Below are 26,478 nucleotides of genomic sequence, written 5' to 3' on the forward strand. Positions count from 1 at the left end.
TATTCATGATTACGAATCGTATTTATTTCCATGTTGTGGAGGTGTTGCTCCCAAATTTTATCTCCTCTCTGCCTTTTACACTTGGAAAATGCTGCTGTGGATGTACCAAATTTTCTGTACCTAAACAAACATTGACTACTGATTCAAGAATTTCAAAGTTGCTCCATTGATCTTTAAGTAGTTGGCCTAAATTTATTCATGTTGAGATATTACCTCTTTAAATGGACTGGATGGAACAAGTTTTTGAACCCTTCCTTAAAATTCTGCAAAATCTGCCTGAATCATACAAAATTCTGCCGTGTGATTTTTTTTTAAAATTTTTGACCGAACGGGGATTCAAATCCTAAACCAAAGGGTTCTAACAAAGGCCAAAAATTAAAGACCACCTATGAAGTTTGGCCCATCAGTATACCCACGGGCCACGACAAAGAAAAGAAAATACCAAAATACCAGCGGCAAAATAAAATCAAATAATGGTGACAGAGTAGAAGAAAGCTCAAAAAAGATGGAGGAAAAATTGAAAATGGAAGTAAGCGAAGACACTGATTCTAAAGAGTGTTTTCTTCAGAGATACTTCTTACAGGAATGGAAACTTGTTAAATCACTCCTCCATGATATCATTTCCAATGGACGTGTTTCCGACATCTCTTCTGTACATAAGATCCGATCTATCGTATGTCTTTCAACTGCATAATTATTACTCATATGCTATTTTTCTTATGGAATTTAGGTAAAAAGCTCAAATATGCCCATAGAAATGGCCTATCCGTGTCAAATTTGGTTCACTAATGGAGCCCTACTGATGCCACGTGCCATTATCTAAACGCTTCATTACTTACCAGGCCCCACCCCTCTCACCCTTTTTTACGAGTGAGCCATTTCGTTAAGTTCTGTGGCATATTTTGCGTACTTGTAAAATTTAACTTTGGCTTTTTGAATTTTGTTTGTGTTTAACAATAGTAATTCGGCTATTTTGGCTCATCCTGTTAGGAGAATGACATGATTGATAACAAATAGAGCTAGAGTAGGATGGTTGAAATGGACAAGTGTTATGTTGAAAAGTCATTAACAACTTATTTAAACTCTAAGGTATTTCAATGAAGAATCAAGAATATTCAAAGAGTTGTATAGAATTGGAAAGAAACCTCTAGAATGAGAATTCTAGAAGTGTAGTTCGGAAACAGCCTCTCTACCCCACAAAGGTAGGGGTAAGGTCTGGGTAGATCCTACCCTCCCCGGACCCCACTTGTGGGACTACTCTGGGTAGGTTGTTGTTGTTGTAGTTCTGGATAAGGCAAAAAAGGAAAAGATCTAGAACTTGTGGAGTGAAGTAGTGGAGAAATAACTCAGTAGATTCTTTCATCTCCACCTATAAATAGAGGTGGTTCATTTGAGTTGTAAGTGTGCTCAAGAAGAGACCAAGTAAGAATGAAAGCAAACAAGAAAGAACATGAGAGCAAAAGGTGAGAAAATAAGAGAGAGCAACAAAGAGGGTTGCTAGAGTGTGAGTGAACGAAAAATTGAGTGTAAAGATTTGTAAGACCGAAGCGGGTCTTTAGTTTGCAATAATAAAATTCAAGTTTTTTTTTTTTTTTTTTTGATTAAGCACCGGGTGTCCAGGTCTCTTTGATCCCCGACTAATCCCGGGGGTGCACAGGCCCTCGGCAAGGACACCACGGGTAATTCAGGGTTTTTACCCCAGTCCGATGGCCCTCAGAAATTGTTTGCACCCAGTGGGTTTCGAACTTGAGACCTTGAAAGGGAGCACAATAAAATTCAAGTTGTGAGCAATCAATTGCGATCAACGATATTCAATAATTGGTTAGCAACTCAAGGGAGATCCTACAAGCTACTGTAGAGGGCACAAGTCAAGAGGCACTAATCAATGACGCATTTTGCAAGCACCCTCAATAGCGTTGAGAAACACAACGCAAATAACTACAGTGCATGGGGCACAAGGATGTAATATTATTTTCTCGGCCAAGAATTGTGGGATATTGTTGGTGGCTCAAAGACTACACCACTAACCTATGTCAAAGCAGCAAAAAGGTGAAAGTTTAAAGCTGGAAACGTCATCTATGCTCTCGCTGTAACAGTCAAAGATGAGTTCTTGCAATATATTAAGAACGCCGAGACCCCCAATAAGCTTAGGACACGCTGGCGACAATTTTTGTGTACAAGAATGATGTGAGATTACAAAGGCTTGAAAACAAGCTTTTGTTGATCGCGTAGCAGAATATGACAATTAGTCAGTAGTCAATACTTCTCAAAGGTTAGATCTTTATGTGATGAAATATCAAAATACTATCCAGAGAATTTGGGAAGTTGATAAGGCTTCACTATTTCTGGATTAAGTTGGGTGATGCCTCAGAATCTGAGAGAGGCATCTGTGAGTTGGAGTCTTTGGAAAGCTGATAAGGCCATCAAGAAGACCTGGTTGATGATCCTGCTGATATTTTTTGGAGCCTCTGGAATGAGACAAACAGAAGGTGTTTTGATGGCATCTCAACTCCAAGCCACTCTCTTAAAGCTAAATATTTAGTTAATCTCTTTTGTTGGACAATGTTGTCCCCATTAACTAGTTCACTACAGTTTTTGAATTTTATTAGCACTTTAGTTCTTGACTGAGACATTGTATTTGGGGCAAACAATGTTCTCCTACACTTTTGTTCTTTTGTAATTAGCCTCCTGTAACTTTGCATCTTCTTGATGCCTTTCTATGAAACATATTCATCAAAAAAAAAAAAAAAAAATAGTATCCAGAGAATGCTATCATAGCGACAAGGATGAGGACAATCATCTTATTGTCGGGACATATATTTAGCCTAAAGTTTTGAACTTTGGTGTGATTTGATTAAAAATTAAGCAAAAGGAACTATATAACTACAGTTGGGACCAAAGAATGTTATTGAACTTCAAGTTTGATAATTGTGGTCTCTCTTTTCTATTTATATGACACTCATACATCCTTGATCCCTCCTGAAAAGATTGACTCCTTTCTATAGTTGGAAGTTCATTGTATTAACATTTCTGTTTTGCCCTTATGGCATGCTCTTATACGAATTAATATGGCATGTTGAAGACCACTAGATGCTGAGGATACTTTTGGTAGAATTATATATTTAATTTATGCCTGAAAAATCTTACTTTATTTCTTAAATTCCAAGTTCAGTCAAATACCAAATTATATATTGAATTGCAGGAAGTATTTTTATTTGATGTTTAAGGACAATTTGTTTTTTATGCGATAATATAATTAACTGAAATGATCGTTCATTGGTGAGTAAAGTTTGGATTGAATTGCTGGTTTTGATAACTAAAAGTGAGCTTGTAGAGGAACTGTGAAGAGATTTACCTGTGGAGAAAGAAATTTGAAGAATGTATTGGTTCAAATTTCTGGTAGTTTCTGCTCGCTTTTTGTGCATTTTAATGTAGGATACTATATTCTTGATGATGATGCCAAGTCCAAACTCTTAATAGTATTTGATTCTGTGAATACTTTGCTTTCAGAATTCCTAAAACATCAGTTGCCTAGAGCTAATGCAAGTTTTATAATAGTTATTTTTTTCTTTGGGTAGTACCTTAATTATTTGTTTGACTATTAAAAATGTGATTTGCAGATGGACAAATATCAGGAGCAAGGTCAATTACTGGAGCCTTACCTCGAGAGTATGATTTCGCCCCTCATGTCCATTGTCCGTTCAAAAGCTGTCGAACTAGCTGCTGCCTCGGAAGATATTCTTGAAGTAATTAAGCCTGTGTGTATTATAATATATTCTCTGGTGACAGTTTGTGGCTACAAGGCTGTTGTCAAGTTCTTCCCTCATCAGGTCTCTGACCTGGAGCTTGCAGTATCTCTCCTGGAGAAATGCCATAATACACAAGCTGGAACATCATTACGACACGAAAGTACTGGAGAGATGGAAGCAAAGTGTGTGATACTATTGTGGCTCTACATTCTTGTACTGGTCCCTTTTGATATAGCTTCTGTGGATACTAGTGCTGGGGATAATAACTATGCTGGGGGTGATGAGCCACCTCCACTTGTACTAAGAATTCTGGAATTCTCTAAAGACTACCTTTCAAACGCGGGTCCTATGCGAACCATGTCTGGTTTGCTGCTCTCAAGGCTTCTAACACGCCCAGATATGACAAAGGCTTTTACCAGGTCCAACTGCCAATACCCTTGCCATTTCTAACAGTTCATGATTTGAAATCTCACTATCAAGCAGATGAAAATTACCAAAAAGGAAGAAAGAACAAGTAAAAGTAGATGAATTGTCTGGTCATTTTCATGCATGCACATTTATGTTTGTGAATGCAAATGACAAGATATTTGCTGGAGTACAATTTACTGCATTTTCACTTTGCTTATGACACGGGCAATTCACTTTATGCACGATCAGCAGAATCCTCGTCCTTTCTTACAAATTGTCATAATGCCTGCTGAGCATTCTATTTTATTTTTCTCTATGTTAAATAGTACTCCCTCCGGTTCAAAAAGAGTGTCCACTTAGCCATTTGCACACCCCTTAAGAAAATACTAACTTCTAGGGAAAAATAGGTAATTTGACTAAATTACCCCTAACTAAATAGGTATTGGGATTTGGTCACTTAATGCTTAATAAGGGCAAATCTGAAAAAATAAGGTTAATTCTTTTTTGACTTGGTAAGTGGACACTCTTTTTGAATAAAAAAATAAAGGCGAAGTGGACACTCTTTTTGAACCGGAGGGAGTATCTGTTTGGGCAGCAAAAAGAATATAAACCCTTCTAAGAATGAAATATGCTGAGAAAGTATGATGTAAGTGCATTATACCTCCTTTGGGGATTATTTAACTCCTTCGAATTATCTTACACTAAATGTTTGTGATACATAGTTGCTTTCCTTATAATTTTTTTTTCCAGCTTTGTGGACTGGACGCATGAAGTTATGTCCTGTCTTTCAAATGATGTTGTCAATCACTTCCAGCTATTGGGTGCAGTTGAAGCACTAGTTGCTATTTTCAAGGTCCGCTCTTTATTCATTGTGCCCTATTTTGGTTATTTCCTAACTTTCTTTATGTACAATTATTAGCTGTAGAATCTGTGATACTACTTTAGAACTTAGACATTCCTCTCAAACTGAAATTTGAATGAAATGAATTCATCTTCATGCCTCTCCCTTCAGACCATGAAATATTTGTAGCTGCTCTTCCAGGAACAATCTCTTTTGGTAATTATCTGACAGGTGAAAATCAATTTTGAAAGAAATGGACAGGGTTCAATTTGGATTTTATCAAGTAAATGCCAAGTTTAAGTTTCAGTTATCTTTGAAAGCATATCCTGATGTGATAATACAGAGATCAGGTGTCGAATGGAAGAGACACATTGATCATGTTACCAAGTCTAATATCTTTAATAACGTAGACATCTTTTTGGCTGTACTCCCCATGGATGGCCCAATTGTGAAAGATGTTATCTAACCCGTTCATTATTTGGTGATCTTGCATTCTTGCTTATAATATGTGTTTTCTTAGAGCACTATTGTTTCCTCTAAATGCAGAATGGAAGCCCTAAAGTGTTGCTTAGTGTGATTCCTGGTATTTGGAATGACACATCAGCTCTGATGAAGTCCAACACTGCAGCTCGGAGCCCTTTACTTCGTAAGTATCTTGTGAAGCTAACTCAAAGGATTGGGATGATATGTCTCCCTCCACGTCATCAGCCATGGCGATATGTGGTAAGATAGCTGATTCTGCGAAAGATCGGGCTTAAATATTTCTTACTAGTTACCGAGTGATGGTTGCTCTGCTTCAAAATTCCTGTGCGCTTACCTAGTTAACTAGATTTAGTATCATTACTGGAAACCAGTTGTCCTGCCTTCTTTCTAAGAGAAAAAGTATTGATAAAAAAGTTTTGATATTTTGTGGGAAAAGGGAGATTAGGGTCTTTGTATTTTTCTGTCAGGTAGCATCCTTTTTCTTTATGTTGTGTAATTTTGAACATTGTCATCCTTTCTTGCTCTTTCCATCCTTGTCAATATCTCTTTCGTTTATAAAATCACAGTGTTGTGATGTTTATCAAAGTTAAGAGCAACATGTTTATCAGCTCCTTCTCTCTTTGTTCATTTACTGGTTACTTGTCTCTGTTTCTCATCTCTGTTTTTTTCAGTATTGCGCTGAAATACTTCTGTACTGATCAACTCACCATAGAATTTGGAAAAATATTTAGTAGTAATGCTTGTTTTTGCCATGTAGGGTAGAACCAGCATGCTTGGAGGGCATATTACTGTTGATAGAATTGGAGTGAACCAATACAATGATGATAGAAACAGTGATCTTTCAAACATCTATCAAGACCCAAACTGTCATGAAGAAGATGACATGGATGTCCCTGATATAGTAGAAGAGATAATTGAATTACTGCTGTCAGGACTGCGTGATACGGTATGTCTAAAGGGTGAGCTTCCATCTTGTACTTTTCTGATTGTCCTCATTAATCTTAAGTATTTGGTGCGAGACTTGTAGACAAATTCAAGTTGATATCTGTTTAATTTTATTTATTTATTTTTAAAAAGAATCCCCCTTCACCTCCTCCTCATGTGTCATGGAAGAAGCATGATAAATTTGAGTTGAATATCCACGTATATTTCTCTTTCATTTTGAGCTAGTGCATTTGAAAACTTGATATCTTGACTCAAGGTTGTGTCTCTTTCAGTACGCGTATGGGCGCACGTGTCAAATGAGATCAGTTAGCTTGAACGGAAGTAAATAATTGTCTGTTTCTGTTCCATAAGGTGACTGACACTAAGAATCTCCTAAAGCAGTTAGTAAATGACACTTCATCAAGCTGAAGAGTCATAAAGTGTCATTTGCTTACTATTTTCGGAGATTCTTAGTGTCACTCACGTTATGGAACAGAAACAGAGAATGGTTAACTGATCTCTTTTTTCATTCATCTGTAGTTACTATATTAAAAACAGGTTTATGTCTTACCGAGGACATGACCTTAGATAGGAGGTTGTGGAGGACTCAGATTAGGATAGAAGGCTAGGTTGCTTATCCTTTCACCCTAGTAGTTGTAGTTTTGCTCATTCGTTTATTGCCATTTGATTTCTGCTTATATTTGTTGGGCCTTGTACTTTGATTATCTTATTTATCGATGGTAGCTAATACTCCTTTCTTTCCAGACTGTTCTATCATGACTTTCTCGCTTTTGTTATTCCTCGTTTTCATATTGTTTTTGATATGCTTGTCCCTATCTGACTTTTTGTCTTGTTTTCTCTCCTGAGCCGAGGGTCTTTCGGAAACAGCCGCCCTACCTTTCAAGGTGGGGGTTAGGTCTGCGTACACTCTACCCTCCCCAGACCCCACATTGTGGGATTCTATTGGGCATGTTGTTGTTGTCTTATCATGCATTAGTATCATTTCATTCCATTTCAGTATATTACTGTTGCAACAACTTCCCTTTATTTATTCACATTTCCACTATTTATTATTTTTATTGCAACTTTCACATCTTAGAGATTTTATCATGGCACTACAGGATACCGTTGTGCGTTGGTCTGCTGCAAAAGGTATTGGCCGTGTTACTTCACGGTTAACGTACTTGCTTTCTGATGAAATCCTTTCATCTGTTCTCGAACTCTTTTCGCCTAGTGAGGTATGCTACTTCAGTTGTTTCTTGCCAATTGAATTTTCTGTTATCCTATGAGATAGCCACTATATCTGAATACATAATATTAATTAAGGAGACACAGATCTTGTAATGCTGATAGTTTCTCTTGCACTTCATATTTCTTGATTGTTTGTTTATTTTAGGTTACGCTTATGTATTCTAGCGTTACAGGGCGATGGTTCATGGCATGGTGGTTGTTTGGCGCTGGCTGAATTGGCACGTAGAGGATTGCTGTTACCTATTAGTTTTCACAAAGTTATTCCTGTTGTTATAAAGGTTGTCCTTACTGAAGTTCCCTAATTTTATCTGTACTTTTGATCTCTCTTTAACTCCATATGTTGGACCTTGCTATTGAGGAATTAATTTTCTCTAAAGAGTATAAACTTGCTATTGATACACAACTTGCTTCATCAATGTTCATCTCTCTCCTTACTTTTTACCTTCCACGAAGCATATAGGCTAGGAGAATCAGGCAACCCTTTATCGACTATGCTCTACTCCATGTTGCTTGGTTGTTCCTCCAGCTTCAAGCTCTCTCTAGCAATTCTAATAGGTCAATTAGAATTCTGTATGTAATATACTTTAGTATTCAAGTGAAACATCTTAACAGGAATCTCTCTTTCCAAAATTTTGTCGCTCCTAGTTTTGTTGCAGGAAGCATTCTTTCTTGTTGTAGAAATAGAGTAGATAAGACTGCTGCCTGCTTGCAGATCAGAGATAGAGAGAGGAAAGTAGGGTGGGAGGAGGGGGAGAGAAAGGGTCTCTGTTTACCCATAATGAGCATGCTGGTTAGGCAATCAGAAGCACAGATGCCCCTAGGACTCATATTTGCTGACTGCTGTGTGCTTATGCATACAGATCAAATCAAATCAATTTTATTTAGATGCCATTATTGTGTATTTGTGTCATTGTCGATGTTTTTATCTGTGTACTTATGAGCATATAATCTTCACATTTGAAACACACGTCTTTTTCTGTATTCTCATTCAATTCTTAGTATCCGGAATACATATTGTGCTCTTTTGATGTTTATTAATGGGTATGCATGACAAATGGATATATGGGTGGACTTTTTTTTGGGATGAGTTACTGAAACATATTCAATCTAGACAACCAATTCAAGATAATGAATTGCATTAGACTTGGATTATCCACTAATTCAACTTTTCCCTCGTTGAAGCTGGATTTTTTTCGCCCTAATAATGAGGGAAACTTTCGAATTGCAGGCATTACATTATGACATTCGAAGGGGTCCACATAGCATTGGATCCCATGTACGTGATGCTGCTGCTTATGTTTGTTGGGCATTTGGCCGCGCATATTACCATGCAGATATGAAAAGCATACTCCAACAGCTTGCTCCGCACCTTATCACTGTGGCCTGCTATGACCGCGAGGTACCAAAAACACAGGGATCATTCCTTACCCATTCAAGGTATTTCTTCCTCCGCTTAAAATGATGGAACATTGTTATTACTTCCCAGGTAAATTGTAGAAGAGCAGCAGCTGCTGCTTTTCAAGAGAATGTTGGACGACAAGGAAATTATCCTCATGGTATCGATATAGTGAATGCAGCTGATTACTTTGCGCTTTCATCACGTACAAACTCCTATCTTCACGTTGCTGTCTGCATTGCTCAATATGATGGATATCTGCATCCTTTTGTTGATGAGCTTCTGAGCTACAAAATATGTCACTGGGTATGTTTATACTTGCTTGGTTGCTAGCTTTTACTCAGATAAAACACTTCTTTGTAAAATGTTTATGGTTTGCTTTAATGTGCCTTTTATTTGTGGTCCGGATATGCATTATATAAGTTTGTTACTAAAGATAAGGTGCATATAGCTAATTCCTCACCGAAGCTACTTTTTGAGGTCATAGCAAAAAGAGTACCATGACAATTGACAAGTTTTGTCACAGCAGAAAGAAGCCAGTAGGAATTTGATTAGAAATGTAATGGAATTTGTTTACAAATATTGTTCTCCTTTTTTTTTTTTTTTTTTTTTTTTTTTTGAACTTCATCTTTTCTTCTCTTGGAACTCTTGGGAGGATAAAAGGAATAAAATTTTGCGACATATCAGCTAATTGACACTGTTCAGAAAAGATAGTGGCAGAGGAGGTCTCGGTAAGGATCTTTCAGTTGGGAAACTAAAGGTGTAGCCATAATCATGGCAAACTATAGGGTCATTTAGTAATGTATTCACCTTCTTCTTGTGATTTTTCTGGGTTCATTTTCTTATTGATAAGACATGCATGCATAACAGTCTAAATCTGAGAATTAAGACACTGCCAATGTCATACCAGCTGGACGATGTACTAAACTTCTTTGTTTGTGCACTAATTTTTGCCTGTGCTTTCACTTGCTAGTTCTAAAATTGATGAGTCTTTTTGATTGGTTACCTTACTGTTGTAATATAGGATAAAAGTTTGAGAGAGCTTGCCGCAAATGCTCTTTCTTCTCTTGCTAAGTATGATCTTGGACATTTTGCTAGTACTGTTGTGGGAAAATTATTGCCTTGCACATTGTCTTCTGATTTGTGCATGCGTCATGGTGCAACTTTAGCTGTTGGGGAGGTTATATTGGCTCTACATGAACATGGCTCTGTTCTTCCCCCAGGTTGGTGTCTCCCTTTTAGCTTCAAGCTTTTTGTTATTTGTGTGAGATCAAAGTTCAAGCTGGTTGACACTGGTTTATAGTTTAAAAATCTTCAATGCATTTGAGTGTTTTACCTCTTCGTTTACAAATATTAGTTTTTCTAAGTCTCACATGAGTTAAATAGTTCTGCAGCATACTGGAAACATAAAATTTGCTCATAAATTGAAGTCTATAACTATACTACATTAAAACACAACTTAATTGTTAAAACGTATGAGATTGTAATGAGGACTTGACCTCACTCTGTGCAAGTAAATTCTACGTCTTGTTGTTTTATATATTCGTACATGTATGAAACATGATTGTTTTCTTATTGGTTGTTAAATCTATTCATGAATACTGAGTGAAATTATTTTGTATAACTTCTTTGCCATAGAGGTTTATTCCCCATTAGTGCTTATTTTTGTAGTTATTTCTTTGCATAACCAAAGAAGGGAACCTTGGAGAAACGGTAAAGTTGTCTCCGTGTGACATATAGGTCACGGATTCGAGCCTTGGAATCAACATTTATGCTTGTGTCAGGGCAGATTGCATGTGGCACTTCCCCGAAACCTGAGTAAACACGGTGTGCTTCGTGCACCGGGCTGCCCTTTTTTTCTTTGTTGCATGACTAAAATAGTCCCTCAATTGCAATTGATTGTCCTGGAGGTGAGAGCATAAGACTATTATGGAAGTGATAGCTGAGCTTTTACAGTTTGAATAGAGAAGTGAGCTACTGATTGGAGTATGTAATATCCAGAAGTGATTAGAGGAAGAGGAACGGAAGTGTTCTTTTAGTTCCAGAAATTTGGATTATCAAGCCAAGATGAACTGGACATTGAATTTTGGAAAGAGAATTACATTCTAAGACATATAGTACTCATTTTTCATAGTTTTTGTGCCATGTAGTTAATTGTCTTTCCATCACGTACAACTGGACACCCAATTTTCATGACGTACATACTATTACCATGTGGGTGCCATTTCAATTCTTTTTATCATAATTCCTATTTAAATTAATAAAAAGAGAATCATCTGGTTAAGGGTTACCACATGGTCTATTTTTGTGTTTATTATGCAAAGCTAATAGTGATCCCTCTATTTTTCCGTTAAAGATCTGCAGAAGCAAGTTGCTGGTGTGGTTCCTGCAATTGAGAAAGCACGACTGTATCGTGGGAAGGGTGGAGAAATAATGCGTTCTGCTGTTTCCCGTTTCATTGAATGCATTTCATCTGCTCGTGTCCAATTGACAGATAAAATTAAACGGAGTCTGCTTGATACACTCCACGAGAATTTGAGACATCCTAATTCTCAGATACAGGTTTATCTTGTGACTTCGTCAGGGTCCTGCTGATTAGCTTCCTTTGAGTGAATTGTCTTATTTACTAGTATGTTTGTAGGGTGCTGCTGTTGCAGCCTTAAAGAGCTTCATTCCTGCTTACATTGCATCTCCAGAAAGTAAAGGCTTCAATGCCATTACATCAAGATACCTTGATCAATTGACTGATCCTAACGTGGCTGCTAGACGAGGATCTGCACTTGCGCTTGGTGTTTTGCCATTTAAGTTTCTAGGTGAAGGATGGAAGGATATACTTCGTAAACTTTCTGCTGCTTGTGAAATTGAGGTAAGGAAGTGCTTCTGTTTTAACTGTTGCTGATGAGGAAGTAAGATGCACATTATCTTGAATCACAAAACAACTTTATGCTCTACAGGATAACCCTGAAGAAAGAGATGTTGAAGCACGGGTAAATGCTGTCAAGGGACTTGTATCAGTGTGTGAAATTTTAACTGAGACACAAGATCATTCTCATGAAGAATGCATATCTCTGTATGTTTTTATAAAGAATGAGGTTATGCAGACTTTATTTAAAGCTTTGGATGATTACTCTAAAGATAACAGAGGTGATGTTGGTTCTTGGGTTCGTGAGGCTGCCATAGACGGCCTTGAGAGATGCACGTATATTCTATGCAAGAGAGGACTCAAGGGCTTCTCAAGCAAGTCAGAACAAATGGAACTTGGATCTGTTGCTCAGTTGGACGAGAAAGATGTCACCAACCAGATGAATTTTCTTTTTGACGAAAATATGGCAACCTGTTTAGTTGGAAGCATTGTTAAACAAGCAGTGGAGAAGATGGATAAATTAAGAGAATTAGCTGCAAAGGCTCTTCAAAGAATTTTGCATAATAAATCAATTTTTGTACGATACATTCCCCATCGAGAGAGACTAGAACAAATAGTGCCTGACAAGGAAGATCTGAAATGGGGGGTAGGTTAAAATTGCTAGCCTCCTGTTGGTTGCTTTTTTTTTTTTTTTTTTTTGGGTATCTGACAAACAGGCCTTTCTATGCCATCCTGTAGGTACCTACTTTTTCATATCCTCGGTTTCTTCAGCTACTTGGTATCAGTTGCTATAGCAAATATGTGATATCTGGGTTGGTTATTTCCATTGGTGAGCTGCAAGATTCATTGAGGAAAGCATCACTCAGTGCTTTGCTTGAGTTTCTTCAGTCAACTGATGAAAATGTAGATGATTCTAAAGAATACAATCTTTCCAATGACATTCTTTGGGTTCTTCGGAAATACAGAAAGTGTGACAGAGTTGTGGTACCCACTTTGAAGGTAAATTTAATTGGAAATTCCATTACTGCAAATGATGATTGCCGGCCCTTTCCTTACATTTTTGACCACTGTTTATCTTTCTAGAATCATCACGTTATGATTTATGAAGCAGTTATCTTTATGCAGTAAGCTATGAAAGATGCTTGTTAATCATAAAACTTTATTGCAGCAATCTGGTGAATTACATTGTTGACTGTCTATGTAGTATCCTGAGCAATTATCTATTTTCCTTTTTATTGGTTAAAAACCTTTTCTTATAAAAATTTATGATTTCTAGCTGATTTGAAAAGAAGAAAAATGTGGAATGGTACTTCACCTTTCAAGTGATTTTACTATATCCAATGACAAGGATTTTAGTGGTGAACATTATGCTCAAGCATCTGAGAGCTATATGTGATGGTATATGATTTTGCTAGAGTCTGCAATATAGTTCAATTAAAATGAGAAGTAGTGAATCTGCCGTCACAATAGAAGTCTGTTAGTCATGTATCTTGCCTGCCAATGGAATCTCACGCTCCCTCCCCTCCCCCCCCCCCAACGGTTCCCTTTTGACTTATAACTACATTTCTGAACAAATTCAACTCTATGGATGTTTCTCAAATCTGTGCTTGATCTTTAGACAGGCTCGTTGCAGGAACCTCTGCTGAATCCTTTCTCGAATCCTTCTATAAAGTTCCATTTTATTCTTTGGATATTTGTGAAAGAAGTCCTTTAAAGTATTATGTTTTGTCCTCATTTGCTACATCTCATTTTTTGACGGAAAACTGCAAGCACTCTTTATGTTATTCTTCAAGTTTCACTATTCTGACTATAAAAGAATCTGAGCATCCAACCTATAATCTTAAGGTAATGGCTGGAGAAACCAAGGACAATTATTAACTCATTTGGAAACTCTTACTATGCCAATATCTGAGAAGTTCTTTAACACCCTTCTGCATGTGTAACCTGGTTCTATAGGGTTTGCACATGGGCAGAAATCTTTATTTTCCCATTTTTTCTTTGAGAAGAGCAACTTGGCTTAAAAGGCTGAAGAGTGGGTTTGGAGTAGAGAGCCCAATAGGCTTACTTAGAGCAGAGAGTTAATGGCTCAATTTGATCAAGTGAGAGAGATCCAAGTGATAGAATATGTGGAGAGAGGACGGTTGTGAAAACAAACTTACCAAAGTTTGGCTCTGATACCATGTTAAGGGGCCTTAGGTCTAACCCAATCTCAAGAACTAGCTCAATGGCGAGGATTTACCAAGACCATAAACTAAAAGCACATACGCTTAACCAATGTGGGATTTTGACACCCTTGTGTGTTCAGAATGAATATGGAACGTGGATAACATACATTATATGAGTGGCCATTGGGTAACCAATATCAGGAATGTGTTTGCTGTTGGTACCATGTGAAAGAAATAGAGTATCCAACCCATAACCTTAAGGCCATCAGTGGAGTAACCTAATGCATTGTATCTTTTTGTTAAAACCTTAAACAACCAATATGTTACAGGTTTTTAACACTGATGTGTTACTATTTTGTTGCAGACCATTGAGAACCTATTCAGCAAAAAGATATTCTTAAATATGGAGGTTAGTCTACTTTCATCTAGGTCTTTTTTATAGTATTTATTCATTCTGTATTTGGTATCTTTCCTTTGCTCTTATATGTACTGGGCTTATTCTGCACAAACCTTGTTGTACTGATGATGTGCCTATACCTCCCTCCCTATCTCTCTCTCTCTCTCTCTATCATATCTTTTAACAGGCGCAGACTGCAGTGTTTTGTGTTGGAGTTCTAGACGCTCTTAATATAGAGTTGAAAGGATCAAAAGACTTCAAAAAGTTGTATGCTGGAATTGCAATACTTGGATATATTTCATCAGTACCAGAGCAGATCAATATCCAGGCGTTCAGTCATTTACTAACTTTCCTCACCCATCGATTTCCAAAGGTACCAAAAAGCAGCTGCACAAGAGAAGCTTAAACCAAGTGAATAGATAAATTACATGAAACAACAAATTGGACGCCTTCTCAACAATTGTTGTCGACTATTTTGCAGGTAAGGAAAGAAGCTGCTGAGCAAGTTTATCTTGTGCTCGAACAAAATGGCGCTCTTGTGCCAGAAGACAAACTAGAGAAAGCACTTGAAATTATCTCCGAAACTTGCTGGGATGGTGATGCTGCAGAAGCAACAGAGAAGAGTTTAGAGCTCTGCACCACATGCAACCTAGATATTGGAACATTTTCGGAAGCAATTGTTGGAACATCCCGCGGAGTTGTTGAACAGGCACCTACCGGTGATGAAAATGCATCATACTCCTCGCTTGTTGGATCAGCTGGGTTTTAGTTTCCTTGTCAGATGCGTTTAAGAATCAGAATCTTGTGCTATCACAGAGTTGGTCGCCACTGCTCCGGTGTTCCCCCCTATTTGGCTGAGTTGTAAAATCACTTTCTGCAATCGAAGAGTTCCTCTGAAGTTGGTCTGTGACATTATTGCAAATTGTGGAAATGGGTTTCACTAGATAGGTAATATGGTAATTGCCGTATATTCAAGTGTGGTATATTCCTACTGACACACTCGAGTCTCGAATGTACAAATGATTCATTTGGATTGTCAAGGTGATTGAACCTTTTTAAGTGTTCAAATTTCCAAATGTCAACTGTTTCAAGAGAGTGATATCTTGTTTCTGTTATTAATAGAAATTTAAAGAATCATACGATCATCAGCGGCGATCCAACCATGGAATAATTTCAGTTGGGTGATTACTATCGAACCGCTATACTATATTGTATACAAAATCGGACTTTTTCTTCCCAATGAAGGTGTAAGCAGGGGCATTAGTTTATGAAAAATCTCGTTTTGATGGAATTTTTTTTTTTCACTTGGTTGTGTACCTTAGACTGATGAATCACGTGAAGTGTGCTTTCTACATGCAGTTTTATCACCTATTCACGTTAAATTAATGTACTTAATTGTGATTTTGTTATTTATCCATTTTAAATTAGTCTTATAATCACAGATGCATTTCGACCATTCTTTGTTATTAAGAAAGAAGTCCATTTTGAGCATTTTTCTTAACAAGAACTGAACAGTATCTCAAAGATGTAACCCCTGATAGGGGAAAAACAAGATCCACTTTAAGAACTCTCCGCCTAACAGTTTAGAAATGGACAGAGGGTTCAAAACTAGTTGTACAAGAATTACAATCACAGTCATTTATTGAATGATGAATAATATAATAACTAGTATTATTATTGCTATAATAATAATTGTTTTACAGTGAATAAGGATAGACTAGCACACAATAAAATAATAATTTTGAATTGCTATATTAAAAATTGCAAGATCAAAGTAAAGAACCAATTTAAATTTCGCGATTTTACGTGCTCATGTCCATGTGCATAATAAGCCTATATTTTTCTTGACATTTATTCACCAGACATAATAGAAAGATATCCACATAGTACTAGAGGTGGCAACCGGTTTGGCCTTACCGGTTTTAACCGGTAACCGGACCGGTTAAACCGGAACCGGTAGAACCGGTTAACCGGTTCCGGTTCCAATATTTTGGAAACCGGAACCGGTTAAACCGGTAAAAAATTAAAAAAAAAAACTAAAGTATATATAGTATATAGTACATATATATAGTATATATAGTATATATATTAAGTTATACACATATATAAGTATATATAGTATATAAGTATATATAGTATATAGTACATATATATACATATATATATATAAGTATATATAGTATATAGTACATATATATACATATATATAGTATATATATTAAGTTATACATATATTTAGTATATATATTAAGTTAGACATATATATAGTATATATAATAAGTTATACATATATATATAAGTATATATAGTATATAGTACATATATATAAGTATGTATAGTATATATATTAAGTTATACATATATATAAGTATATAGAGTATATAGTACATATATATTAAGTATATATAGTAGATACATATAAGTATATATAGTAGATATGTATATATAGTATACATATATTTAGTATATATATATTAAGTTATACATATATATAGTATATATAATAAGTTATACATATATATATATATATATATATATATATATAAGTATATATAGTATATAGTACATATATATAAGTATGTATAGTATATATATTAAGTTATACATATATATAAGTATATGTAAATTATACATATATATGTATACGAAAAACACTATTCTGTATTGCTGACTTGCTGTTAATCAGTAAATATTTAAACTTTAATTATAAAGTTGTATAACATATGAAAATATAGCTACAATATACAAATAAATACTATAATATATATATATATATAATACAAAAAACAAAAAAAAAATAGATTTTAACCACTCCGAACCGGACCGGTTCCGGTTTGAGGTTTAAAACCGGTAAACCGGAACCGGCCGGTTCCATAACCGGTTCCGGTTGGAACCGGTTGCCACCTTTACATAGTACCCATTATATTACTTAAGAAGAGCTCTACAAGAACTAAACCATCTGCTTAATACAAAGTTCTAAAACAGCAAATAAACAAATTAGGTAAATTATACAATTTTAAAACGGATATTTTTTTTCTTAACGGCAAACCAAACAGCCCTTAGGTAGAGCTTAATTTAATACGAAATCAGATATCCAAAGGCTTCAGCTTTTCATTATAGCACCTGAATCAATAAAAGGCTGATTTTGTTCATCCAGTTTGAGACCAAAATTTCAAAAGTTAACCAATTAAAAAATACATCTGTTACACATAAATAGAGACTAATATCACTTGAAACTCTTTTTATGACAGGCAAAAGACAAATCAAGAACTCAACCAAGGGAACACCTTGGGAGATGTCGGCAGGCGTGCTGTGAGTACTTCAACTCCAGTTTCTGTCACCTACAAATTATCCATCACCACAAACACATCAATTAACAAGCAAAAACCTCTTTGTAATTCTCTTGACATCTTTTTTTTTTTTTTTTTTGAAAGTTGTAACATGTAATGCTGTGACATCTTTAACTCAGCATTCATTTATGATTGTTCTCTGATAGTCTGAGAAAGAAACCCAATAGTTCCACCCAGAATCAGGTGTACCAAACTTATTGGATATCATCGGGTCCAGTATTTTATCTTTTACCCAATTTTACAACGAGCAAATAGATCTGAGAAAAGAGTTTTTTCTAGTTAAATACAGTGTTCAGTTGCAACAGACCAATTTATCAAGCCAAGTATTGTATATCAAGTCAATCACAATTCAAATACCAAAAAGAATGTAAGATAAAGTAATACCAGGAGAGTGTGTTCAAACTGAGCACTTCGTTTTCCATCTGCTGTCACAGCAGTCCATCCATCAGGCCACATCCGATCACGCCAAACACCTGCAATAGAATTAATCAAGACAAGGAAAACAGAGATTTTATATGGGATAGTTGTACATAATGACTTTAGAATTGAAGAACTTACCAGCATTAATCATAGGCTCAATTGTAAAAGTTTGGCCAGCTTTCATCACACCAACTGCTTTATTTCCTGATCAGGTTAAGGTAACCAAAGGAAGATTGACAGAAGTAAAGCCAGTTATAGTTTGATCACCACAATCCTAGAGGTACTAATTGTGCCATAACTGAAAATATTATGTCAAATCAAATGACTAATCTTATTGTGCTAGATAATGCAGGAAATATTTTATGCATTGACATTTCACTGCTTCACCCAGCACATAGATTTAAATGTTAAAAGCCAATTTTTTTGATAAACTATAAAATCTTAAAAGACATTGCTGAGGATACTTGAATAATGTGGAATATTTGGGGCACAATGGAAAAGTTCTCCAATGCCATGACCACAATATGACTTCACCTGTCACCCCAGTTTACAAGAAAATGAGAACATGCAAAATATGTCAGCTTCCAGTAAAAACTGAGCCTCGCTGATGGATAGTTAGGCAATCTATTTTTTGTTTTATCTTACCACAGAAAATCCAGACATAGAAGCATGTCGGTTGATAACCTCTCCAATTTCCCGAAACCGTACCCCAGGCTTAACTGCAATGAAATGGCACAATGAATATATGAGACCCCTAAAGTTTTGATCAGCTTTACCAGCCAAGATGAAATGAAACATTATCCCTACAGGCAATATATTTTACTAGCACACACTAACTTACACATTTACCCGAACTTCACTTCCTTAACTCTTAATAACATACTTAAAAACAATTCTCAGCAAGATCATTGGTCACTCCAAGTAAATACATACAGAGCAGATGAAAGCAAAAGGGAAAAGCTGCAATAGACAGGCGCAAAGAGAACCACTGGCCAAATAGCAAAGAAAAAAAAAACATATTTAAGGAGTCCAATTGACGAGTCATGCTATATTTGTTTATGCAAACTACTGGACATGTATTCTAAGACCTTTTACTTCAGGAGTCGGGAGCATTAAGTATTGAGGTTCTTAGAACAGTAAAATCTATGAATCATAAAATATTCAAGGCACAACATACAGTAACACAACCTACCAATTGATATTGCTTTCTCCAAACACTCATATGTGCACTGCACTAACCGTTGAGATGCTTCATCAACATTACCCACAAAGAAGGTTTCATTCAGATCACCTGCATAATCAGCAGTGCACTAGTTAAACATCAATTCTGCAAGAAGTTGAAGCATGACCTAGTAGATCAACAGGAAATTTGGTTCTTACCATGAACCCCTTTGTAATATACAGTAACATCAACATTTACAATATCGCCATCCTCCAATTTCCTGAAATAATAAAGAGGGACCAAATGACATACAGCTTAAAACAAATTCTTTACAGAATAATACCTCCAGTAAGCACATATAACACAGTAAACATGCATCAAGGAGCATAGACGCATGTGAAAATTGACAAAAGACTTGGTGTCTAGATTCATCGATAGTTGAGCATTATTAAGCTCTCAAAAAGGGGTTACAACAACAACAACAACAAACCCAGTGTAATCCCACAATAGTAGGGTCTGGGGAGGGTAAGATGTACGCAGCCTTACCTCTACCAGGGTAGAGAGGCTATTTCCGATTGACCCTCGGCAACCCTCCTCCTTTATCCGGGCTTGGGACCGGCAATGTGAGCGAGCTCACACAGGCGGAGTTCTCTCAAAAAGGGGTTCTAGACCTAATTTGAATGAACAAATAAGACTAGTCTCATTGCTGAATGTAAGACTTACCTTGCATCTGGAATCCCATGGCAGATCACTTCATTGACTGACCTGCAACAAGCAGACAGATTTCCATCTTTTAGTAATTCCTAGAACCTGCATACACAGTGCATAAAGAACATTTGCAAGGTAAAGTACCTACGTGCAGCATGACTTGGGGAAAAAATGATAATTTAGGGGAGATGGATATCCACCTGCATATGCAACCAAAAAATAGAGTTAAAGCACCACGTCCATATATTAGAACTCAGAAGAACAAGTGATCCAACATAGAGCAATATTCTAATAACAGAACTTCCTGTGAGCTGTCATTGATATAATATAAAGCCAACAAACTTCGGCTAGGATGATTTACCAACAACCTGAACATCATACTCAAAGACAAGGGCAAGTCATAAGTCTTATAGAACCAGGAACTTTGGATCACATTAGTTCTCAATTTGGGGAGCAAAGAGATCATAATCTTCTACGAAGTATAAACATCAGTATTATCAGTGTATCATGTGCACTATTAAAGTGAATATGTGTAAGTCAAAAGCAACTTGATTAAAGCACGACTTCTAACGTTTTGAAGATATCAACATAAACTCCAAAACACACAAAATGTAAAATGTTGGTAAGAAAAAATGACCCTGACAACTAAAATATGCAAGCATGAGAAGTGATTAAAAATAATAAGTCCTATCAACATACCAGCAGCAACGGTAGCCTCATGGACCACTGCATCAATTTCATCAGTAGTCACGCCAGGTCGAATAATACGAGCAGCTGCATCCAAAACTTCCCTTCCTATCTGAAGATATGGATATAAATAAGCAATAACTTCAAAAAAAAAAAAAAAACTGAAGGAGCAAAGCAATGCCTGATATTTGTCCCCTGCCATCTCTCAACCAGGTAGTTTAGAATCATTAAACTGACAGTATATTATACAATAATTGTAAGAATCTCTATTTCTGATGAAGAATTGGATTTTGCCAAGCCCAGTTAAAGATATTAGGACAAGTGCATTCAATGAAAGATTAGCTAGCATCAAGGTTATTGCACACTAATGCAGAGAAAGTAACAACTTCCTTGTCGCTTGGAATGTGATTAACTGAGTGCTGTTGATGAGACAATAAGTGATGGGTTATTCAGTGTTGTTGATTAGACAACAGGCGATGGGTTTACAAATACATTAACAGTTGTGTAATCACTTAAGTCAGGTATCTTTTTCGGAAATTTAGATGCAAATAAAACCAAGCAAAATCTATACCTAAAAAGCACTGCTGCAGGAAGGAGACAGCAGTAGTTCCAGAGATGCACTCAAGATCTTGATTCAAGTTATTAATTACAACAACATACCCAGTGAAATCCCACAATGTGGGGTCTGGGATCTAGTTATTGGTTGATCTTTCAAAATTCACCTGTCAGGTTGAAACTAATGCCTTGCCTCATTGGAGCATCCTACACAAATCTTCCTAACTTGGTTTCTGTCTGATCTCTAAAAATAAATGTGAACTCATACGTGTCTAGGCTTCAATCTCAATCAGATCTCCCAGAAAAGTCTTGTGAGGAAGCAATTGCATATATCAACAAACAATTACAGCTCAAAATATAGGTGTTTATTCTTGATGGTCTGCTTTCACTCCATTCTCCATTTGCATATTTCTTTTGTGTGTTATTTTCGTCCTTTTTGGTTGGTAGAATAAAAAATGTCAACACATATTCCAAAATCCCCTTAAGTTTCCTGAACCACATCAATACTCTAAAAAGTGGCATTAACTCCCCAAGAATTGGTACATATTAGCTTCACAACCCGTTAACTGCCCTGCAATATTGGTGTTGAAGAAGTACATGGCATCTAATAAAAGGACAAAGCAAATGCCTGGATAAGCTATAGTACAGTAAATGGCTACGCATCATAAACTGACAACAGTGATTCTTTGAGAAGACTAATTAAGAAGATAAGTTGTTGGTAGAACATAATCAAGAGACATAAACTGACAATACTTACTCGGCAAGTTTCTCTCATTCTCTCAATCAGCTCTGGAGGTTTGATCTTCAGAACATTTAAAGAGAAAAGAAGCAGGTGGTGAGCAAAAACTTTGTTTGTTACCACAAAGACATCTAGTGTAACTGCAAATCATTACTGACTCAACATAAGTAGTACCTCAACGACATGCTGAAAATCACTATTGGGTTCAATTTTTGGGATACCCTACAAAAATAACAGAAACAAATAAAAACAAAGAACACGATATTTTCTATCATTGATCTTCAGAAAGAGAAAAACGTGCAATATTAGGCAGAAATCAGTTAAGATGACTCACATCATTTGCCCAATCAGGTAGATCAATGTGAGCAGGTACAGCACGCTTTTTTGATATAGGATAGGGCTTTAGCGTCCTGAAAAAAGTAAGCACTGTAAGTTGTGGGCAACAAACAAACGTTAACAGAAACTTAAATAAAATAAGAGGGGACAGATAAGCAAAAAAAAATAGGGAGAGTGATTTTGTCATCCTTGCAGCAAGCGCCTATAACAGCAAAAACTATGTTCAAAGGAGCAAAGAAGAGAAGGAAACTAACTTTTTGGTTCTATAACAGAAGAGCACAGTAGTCTAGGAAACTTGATTGAACTAAGAAACTAAAGCGCCAGTTAACTTATCTTACTTCAGCTATTAGAGGCTTTAAACCAAAAGAAAAAAAAAATACAACTACAGAAAGCTAGGAAATTTTTCATCTTTGATATCAGACTCTTAGTAGATGAAGTTGGATAATTGTGTTGAATACTTGAAAACAATATCCTTTTGAAGACATAAGGTGCTGAATACTTTGGCATCAACAGACTGCTGAGAATCAAGCAATCTTCACACTCACCCCAATATCATTGCAAATAATTAGTTCGGGTTTCCGTTTTGATTCTTAAGGAAGTCATTCAAAAAATACAGACAAGTCATAAGTTTATTTACTCTTCATAAAAATGCATATAGCTGTTTGGACTGGGCTAATTTTGCCACTGTAGTTTCATCACGAACTTGCCAAACCCCTTTAGTAATTCTCCATCCAGCGTAGGACAGTTCTAAGAAACTGTAGCTGGACATAAATGTCAGTGAGAAATGCATTCCGTAATCTGGCGAGGCTAAGGACAAAAAAGAACAAGCATCCAAACAAGTAAAGGAGAAGAAGGAACACACTGACTCCAAAATAGACTCCGCTAGCCAGTTTTAGTTTCATCAAGAACTTATCAGGACCTTTAGTAATTCTCCATCGCAGAGCAGCAGAGTTACAAGAAATAGTAGCTGGAAATAAATGTCAGTGAGAAATGCACTCTTAGGACCAATCACTGATACCAAAGCAGTGTCTTACTGTCTTTCACGGAGTTAGATGTTTTGGGACCAACTAAAATATGACCGGGAGAGTTCAGGTTTAAGTAAGATATACAACAACAACAACATACCCAGTGTATTCCCACAAAGTGGGGTCTGGGGAGGGTAGAGCGTATGCAGGCCTTACCCCTACCTTGACAGGTAGAGAGACTCTTTCCGATAGACCCTCGACTCAAGTAAAGCAAGTTTAAGTAAGATATGATATGATCAAATTAAAAGTAGTCCATTATAAAATAAAAGCATCGTTCTAACTTTTCCAATTGGAGAGGAACCATGGAAATCCAAAACAAGGTTTGAGAATTGTGTACATATTAATCAACGAAGGTCGAAGATTAAGAACCATATCCAACATACCCAGTCCAGTCAAAATATGGAATTTTAGGTGTTCGAGCTTGTCCTTTCCTCAAGCAATATAGCCAGCCATCGCTTGGTGAGGCTGCATTTTGTTCTCCTGGAGCTTCAGTTGCCAGAGAAGATAATTTTGCCTTCAAGTGGACAGACTTGTGAGAACTCCAAGATGCCTTGAAACAATCCTGTGTGCTGACAAGGAGTAACTTCCATCAAATCAAAGTAACTAATGGCCAGAGAAAATAAAGATCTAACTATTGACATAGAAGGAGATCCTCGTCTCGTTAGCCATCCATTTTTCTTTTCAGTTCACAATCACAGCAGTAATAACTTCCCATATCCACTTTACTCTGATATCTCAGACAGGTAGTTGCACACTTGCACTTCTCCGAACTTTTGACTTTATGTTTAGTAACTAGAGTGTTATATTCTTCTAATGTCTTCTCATTCTTCCGGTTTCTACTACTGAAACCTGAATTTTTGACATTGAACAACTAATGCAGATGGGGAGTCCAGCTTTCTAATATGCTAAATAGTCCTATTACAAAGAGCTCAGCAAACATAGCATGAAGGAGCACAGGTTATCCACACATCAAATCTTTAACAAGCAGCGAGTACACCCTTATCCCTCTCTTGCATCACAACAGCTATACTTAACTAATACATCCTATGTACAAACTACTACAGGAAAAAGGATGCCGTATTTTCCACATATGGATGGTTTCAGCTATGATATAATTTATACATATTAGTAATCGCAAACTTAAGCTTCGGCTCGATAATGAAACTGGGAGAAGATAGTTCAAAAAGAGAATGGTCAGAGCTACAAACCAGAAAGCAGCTCCTTCACGAGGAAGCTTTAACTCCACGCACTTAGGACACCTTCAAAAAGTAGAGAAAATAAATTAACAGAGATATCAGTGACATTAACTCTTCTCTGAAAGTAACATCACCAAAAAACCAATTACTAGCAGTACAACTACAACAGCTGAAAGATCACACATAGCAATTGCAAACATGTATTGGATACATTGTATTTCAAAGTCCAAGTATGATTAATGAAGGTCCCAAAAAATAGGCTGATGATGTCCTTACAGATACAGTACGTCAAATGAGACTCTATATGAGTTATGAGAATCAACAAATATTAGACTACATAACACAGCAAGCAAAGGAAAAGAAACGAGGAAGGAAGACTCCACGAAATACAAATAAACTAACCAAAAACAAATAAAGACACCAGCATCATAATTACTTTGTCCGTTCCCTTTTTTATGCGATAAATAAGGAAATTTTCAGAATATAGTCTCTCCTATTTCATAAGAAATACTCTATTATATCCAGACATCATCAGCATTTTCAACCATTCAACTTTAAACCACAATGTAACCTATACTATTTTATTTTTTTTATAATCGAGAAATCCGTTGGTTTGAACTTCAAAACCCAGAGGATAATGGGCCTGCCCCCTACCATTTGGATACTACACTTTCTTTTTATCAGCACCACTAGTTACTAAACTTGCTTCACCATCTAGGATTCAAACACGTGACTTGGATCTCGGATAGTACTACCTTTGCCAACAATAGAACCTATACTTAAACTGAAACAACGAGTTTAACCTTTCTATCATCGATATATAAAGAGCACAAAAATCCCCAAGTACGGGAAAAGATTTAATTTTTATTTGTAATCAGGTGGCAATAATTTCCAATCACCACCTCCGTTTCGTTTTCAGGTCATGAAACTAAAAATACCATATTGAATTATCTCTTTCTTCTTGACCCCTTAAAACAATTCATTTATCTCTCAAAAAAGTTCTCTTTAATGTCTTAAATCCTAACACACAAGTCTGCAATACCCATAAGCTTGAACACAGTTGAATATCTGAAAAGAATATATAATATATATTTGTATCCAAACCATCAAAGCATTCAAATTAAACAAAGAAAATTACAAAACTATCATTTTTTATACAAAAATAACAAAGAGTGGATACATACTGAAGATGAGCAGGCTTGCTACATTTAGCACAAGATAAATTAGCTACAGCCACTTCTGATCCACCTGCCATTGATTCTTTCAATATTTCTACACAGTACAAATCTTTATTAATCACCACCAATATCGATAAGAACAATAAATAATAATGTAAAAAAGAGTCTATGGTGTATAAAAATTGAATCTTTATTAAAGCTGACCTTTGAATATTGTTATGGATGTTTCTTGAAAAGGGAGAGGAAAATGGCAATAAGGGCTTTTCTGTTTAGGGTTTTCAGCCCAAAAAGGACTTAAAAACTCAAAAAAATAAAGAAAGAAAAAAGATGGGCTGAGTTTTTTTTTTTTTTTTGTGTGTGTGTGTAGTAGTAGTAGTAGTATAAAATATGGTCAAATATATGGACGCTGGAAATCGAATATTACGTAGTTTTTTCTTGGTTAAATACTAATTTTCCAACAAAATATATTAATTTTCCTAATAAAGATATCTAGAAAAATTATGAATGTCGATAGTATCAAGATAATATTTGATAATATACCAATACTTTTTTCTATCACTTTTTAAGAAAATAAAATTGCTTAAAATAACTAGAGATCAACCTTTAATAGGGCTTGAGTCCCTGGGTATGGAAAACTTTTGGTTG

The 26,478-nt window shown here is 36.1% G+C and overlaps 2 protein-coding genes across 3 annotated transcripts; one reads left to right on the forward strand and one right to left on the reverse strand.

Annotated features, from left to right (window-relative positions):
• The first annotated feature begins 259 nt into the window (after positions 1-259).
• Positions 260-15,625, forward strand: LOC132645725 (tubulin-folding cofactor D). Of its 2 annotated transcripts, none has more exons than XM_060362886.1 (17): positions 260-673; positions 3,621-4,168; positions 4,908-5,010; positions 5,545-5,721; positions 6,239-6,427; positions 7,527-7,643; positions 7,830-7,934; positions 8,885-9,055; positions 9,143-9,358; positions 10,077-10,275; positions 11,409-11,614; positions 11,694-11,918; positions 12,007-12,561; positions 12,654-12,914; positions 14,445-14,489; positions 14,665-14,850; positions 14,959-15,625. In XM_060362886.1, the coding sequence occupies exons 1-17, from the start codon at positions 389-391 to the stop codon at positions 15,244-15,246; spliced, it is 3,876 nt and encodes a 1,291-aa protein (XP_060218869.1). In that variant the 5' UTR covers positions 260-388; the 3' UTR covers positions 15,247-15,625. The 2 variants fall into 2 exon arrangements, with proteins under 2 accessions (XP_060218869.1, XP_060218870.1); XM_060362887.1 differs by lacking the exon at positions 260-673 and adding an exon at positions 718-2,489.
• A 1,943-nt stretch (positions 15,626-17,568) lies between these two features.
• LOC132645729 (methionine aminopeptidase 1A) lies at positions 17,569-26,194 on the reverse strand. Its single transcript, XM_060362890.1, has 17 exons — positions 26,038-26,194; positions 25,840-25,927; positions 24,668-24,718; positions 23,843-24,028; positions 22,433-22,508; positions 22,273-22,320; positions 22,117-22,161; positions 20,817-20,916; positions 20,266-20,317; positions 20,133-20,174; positions 19,628-19,689; positions 19,440-19,538; positions 18,893-18,966; positions 18,712-18,781; positions 18,386-18,451; positions 18,212-18,300; positions 17,569-17,818 (listed from the first exon to the last, which is right to left on the reverse strand). The coding sequence occupies exons 2-17, from the start codon at positions 25,908-25,910 to the stop codon at positions 17,741-17,743; spliced, it is 1,209 nt and encodes a 402-aa protein (XP_060218873.1). The 5' UTR covers positions 25,911-25,927; positions 26,038-26,194; the 3' UTR covers positions 17,569-17,740.
• Between the last annotated feature and the right edge of the window lie 284 nt (positions 26,195-26,478).

Source organism: Lycium barbarum, chromosome 6, assembly GCF_019175385.1.
Source record: "Lycium barbarum isolate Lr01 chromosome 6, ASM1917538v2, whole genome shotgun sequence".
Classification (NCBI taxonomy): Eukaryota; Viridiplantae; Streptophyta; class Magnoliopsida; order Solanales; family Solanaceae; genus Lycium; species Lycium barbarum.

Coding starts and splice junctions, on each gene's coding strand:
- LOC132645725 (XM_060362886.1), top strand. CDS start 389: ATGAAGTTTGGCCCATCAGTATACCCACGGGCCACGACAAAGAAAAGA. Junction 674..3,620: donor TACATAAGATCCGATCTATC/GTATGTCTTTCA, acceptor TGTGATTTGCAG/ATGGACAAATATCAGGAGCA. Junction 9,359..10,076: donor GCTACAAAATATGTCACTGG/GTATGTTTATAC, acceptor GTTGTAATATAG/GATAAAAGTTTGAGAGAGCT.
- LOC132645729 (XM_060362890.1), bottom strand. CDS start 25,910: ATGGCAGGTGGATCAGAAGTGGCTGTAGCTAATTTATCTTGTGCTAAA. Junction 20,175..20,265: donor TTCCCCAAGTCATGCTGCAC/GTAGGTACTTTA, acceptor TGCTTGTTGCAG/GTCAGTCAATGAAGTGATCT. Junction 17,819..18,211: donor AGTTTGAACACACTCTCCTG/GTATTACTTTAT, acceptor GATAATTTGTAG/GTGACAGAAACTGGAGTTGA.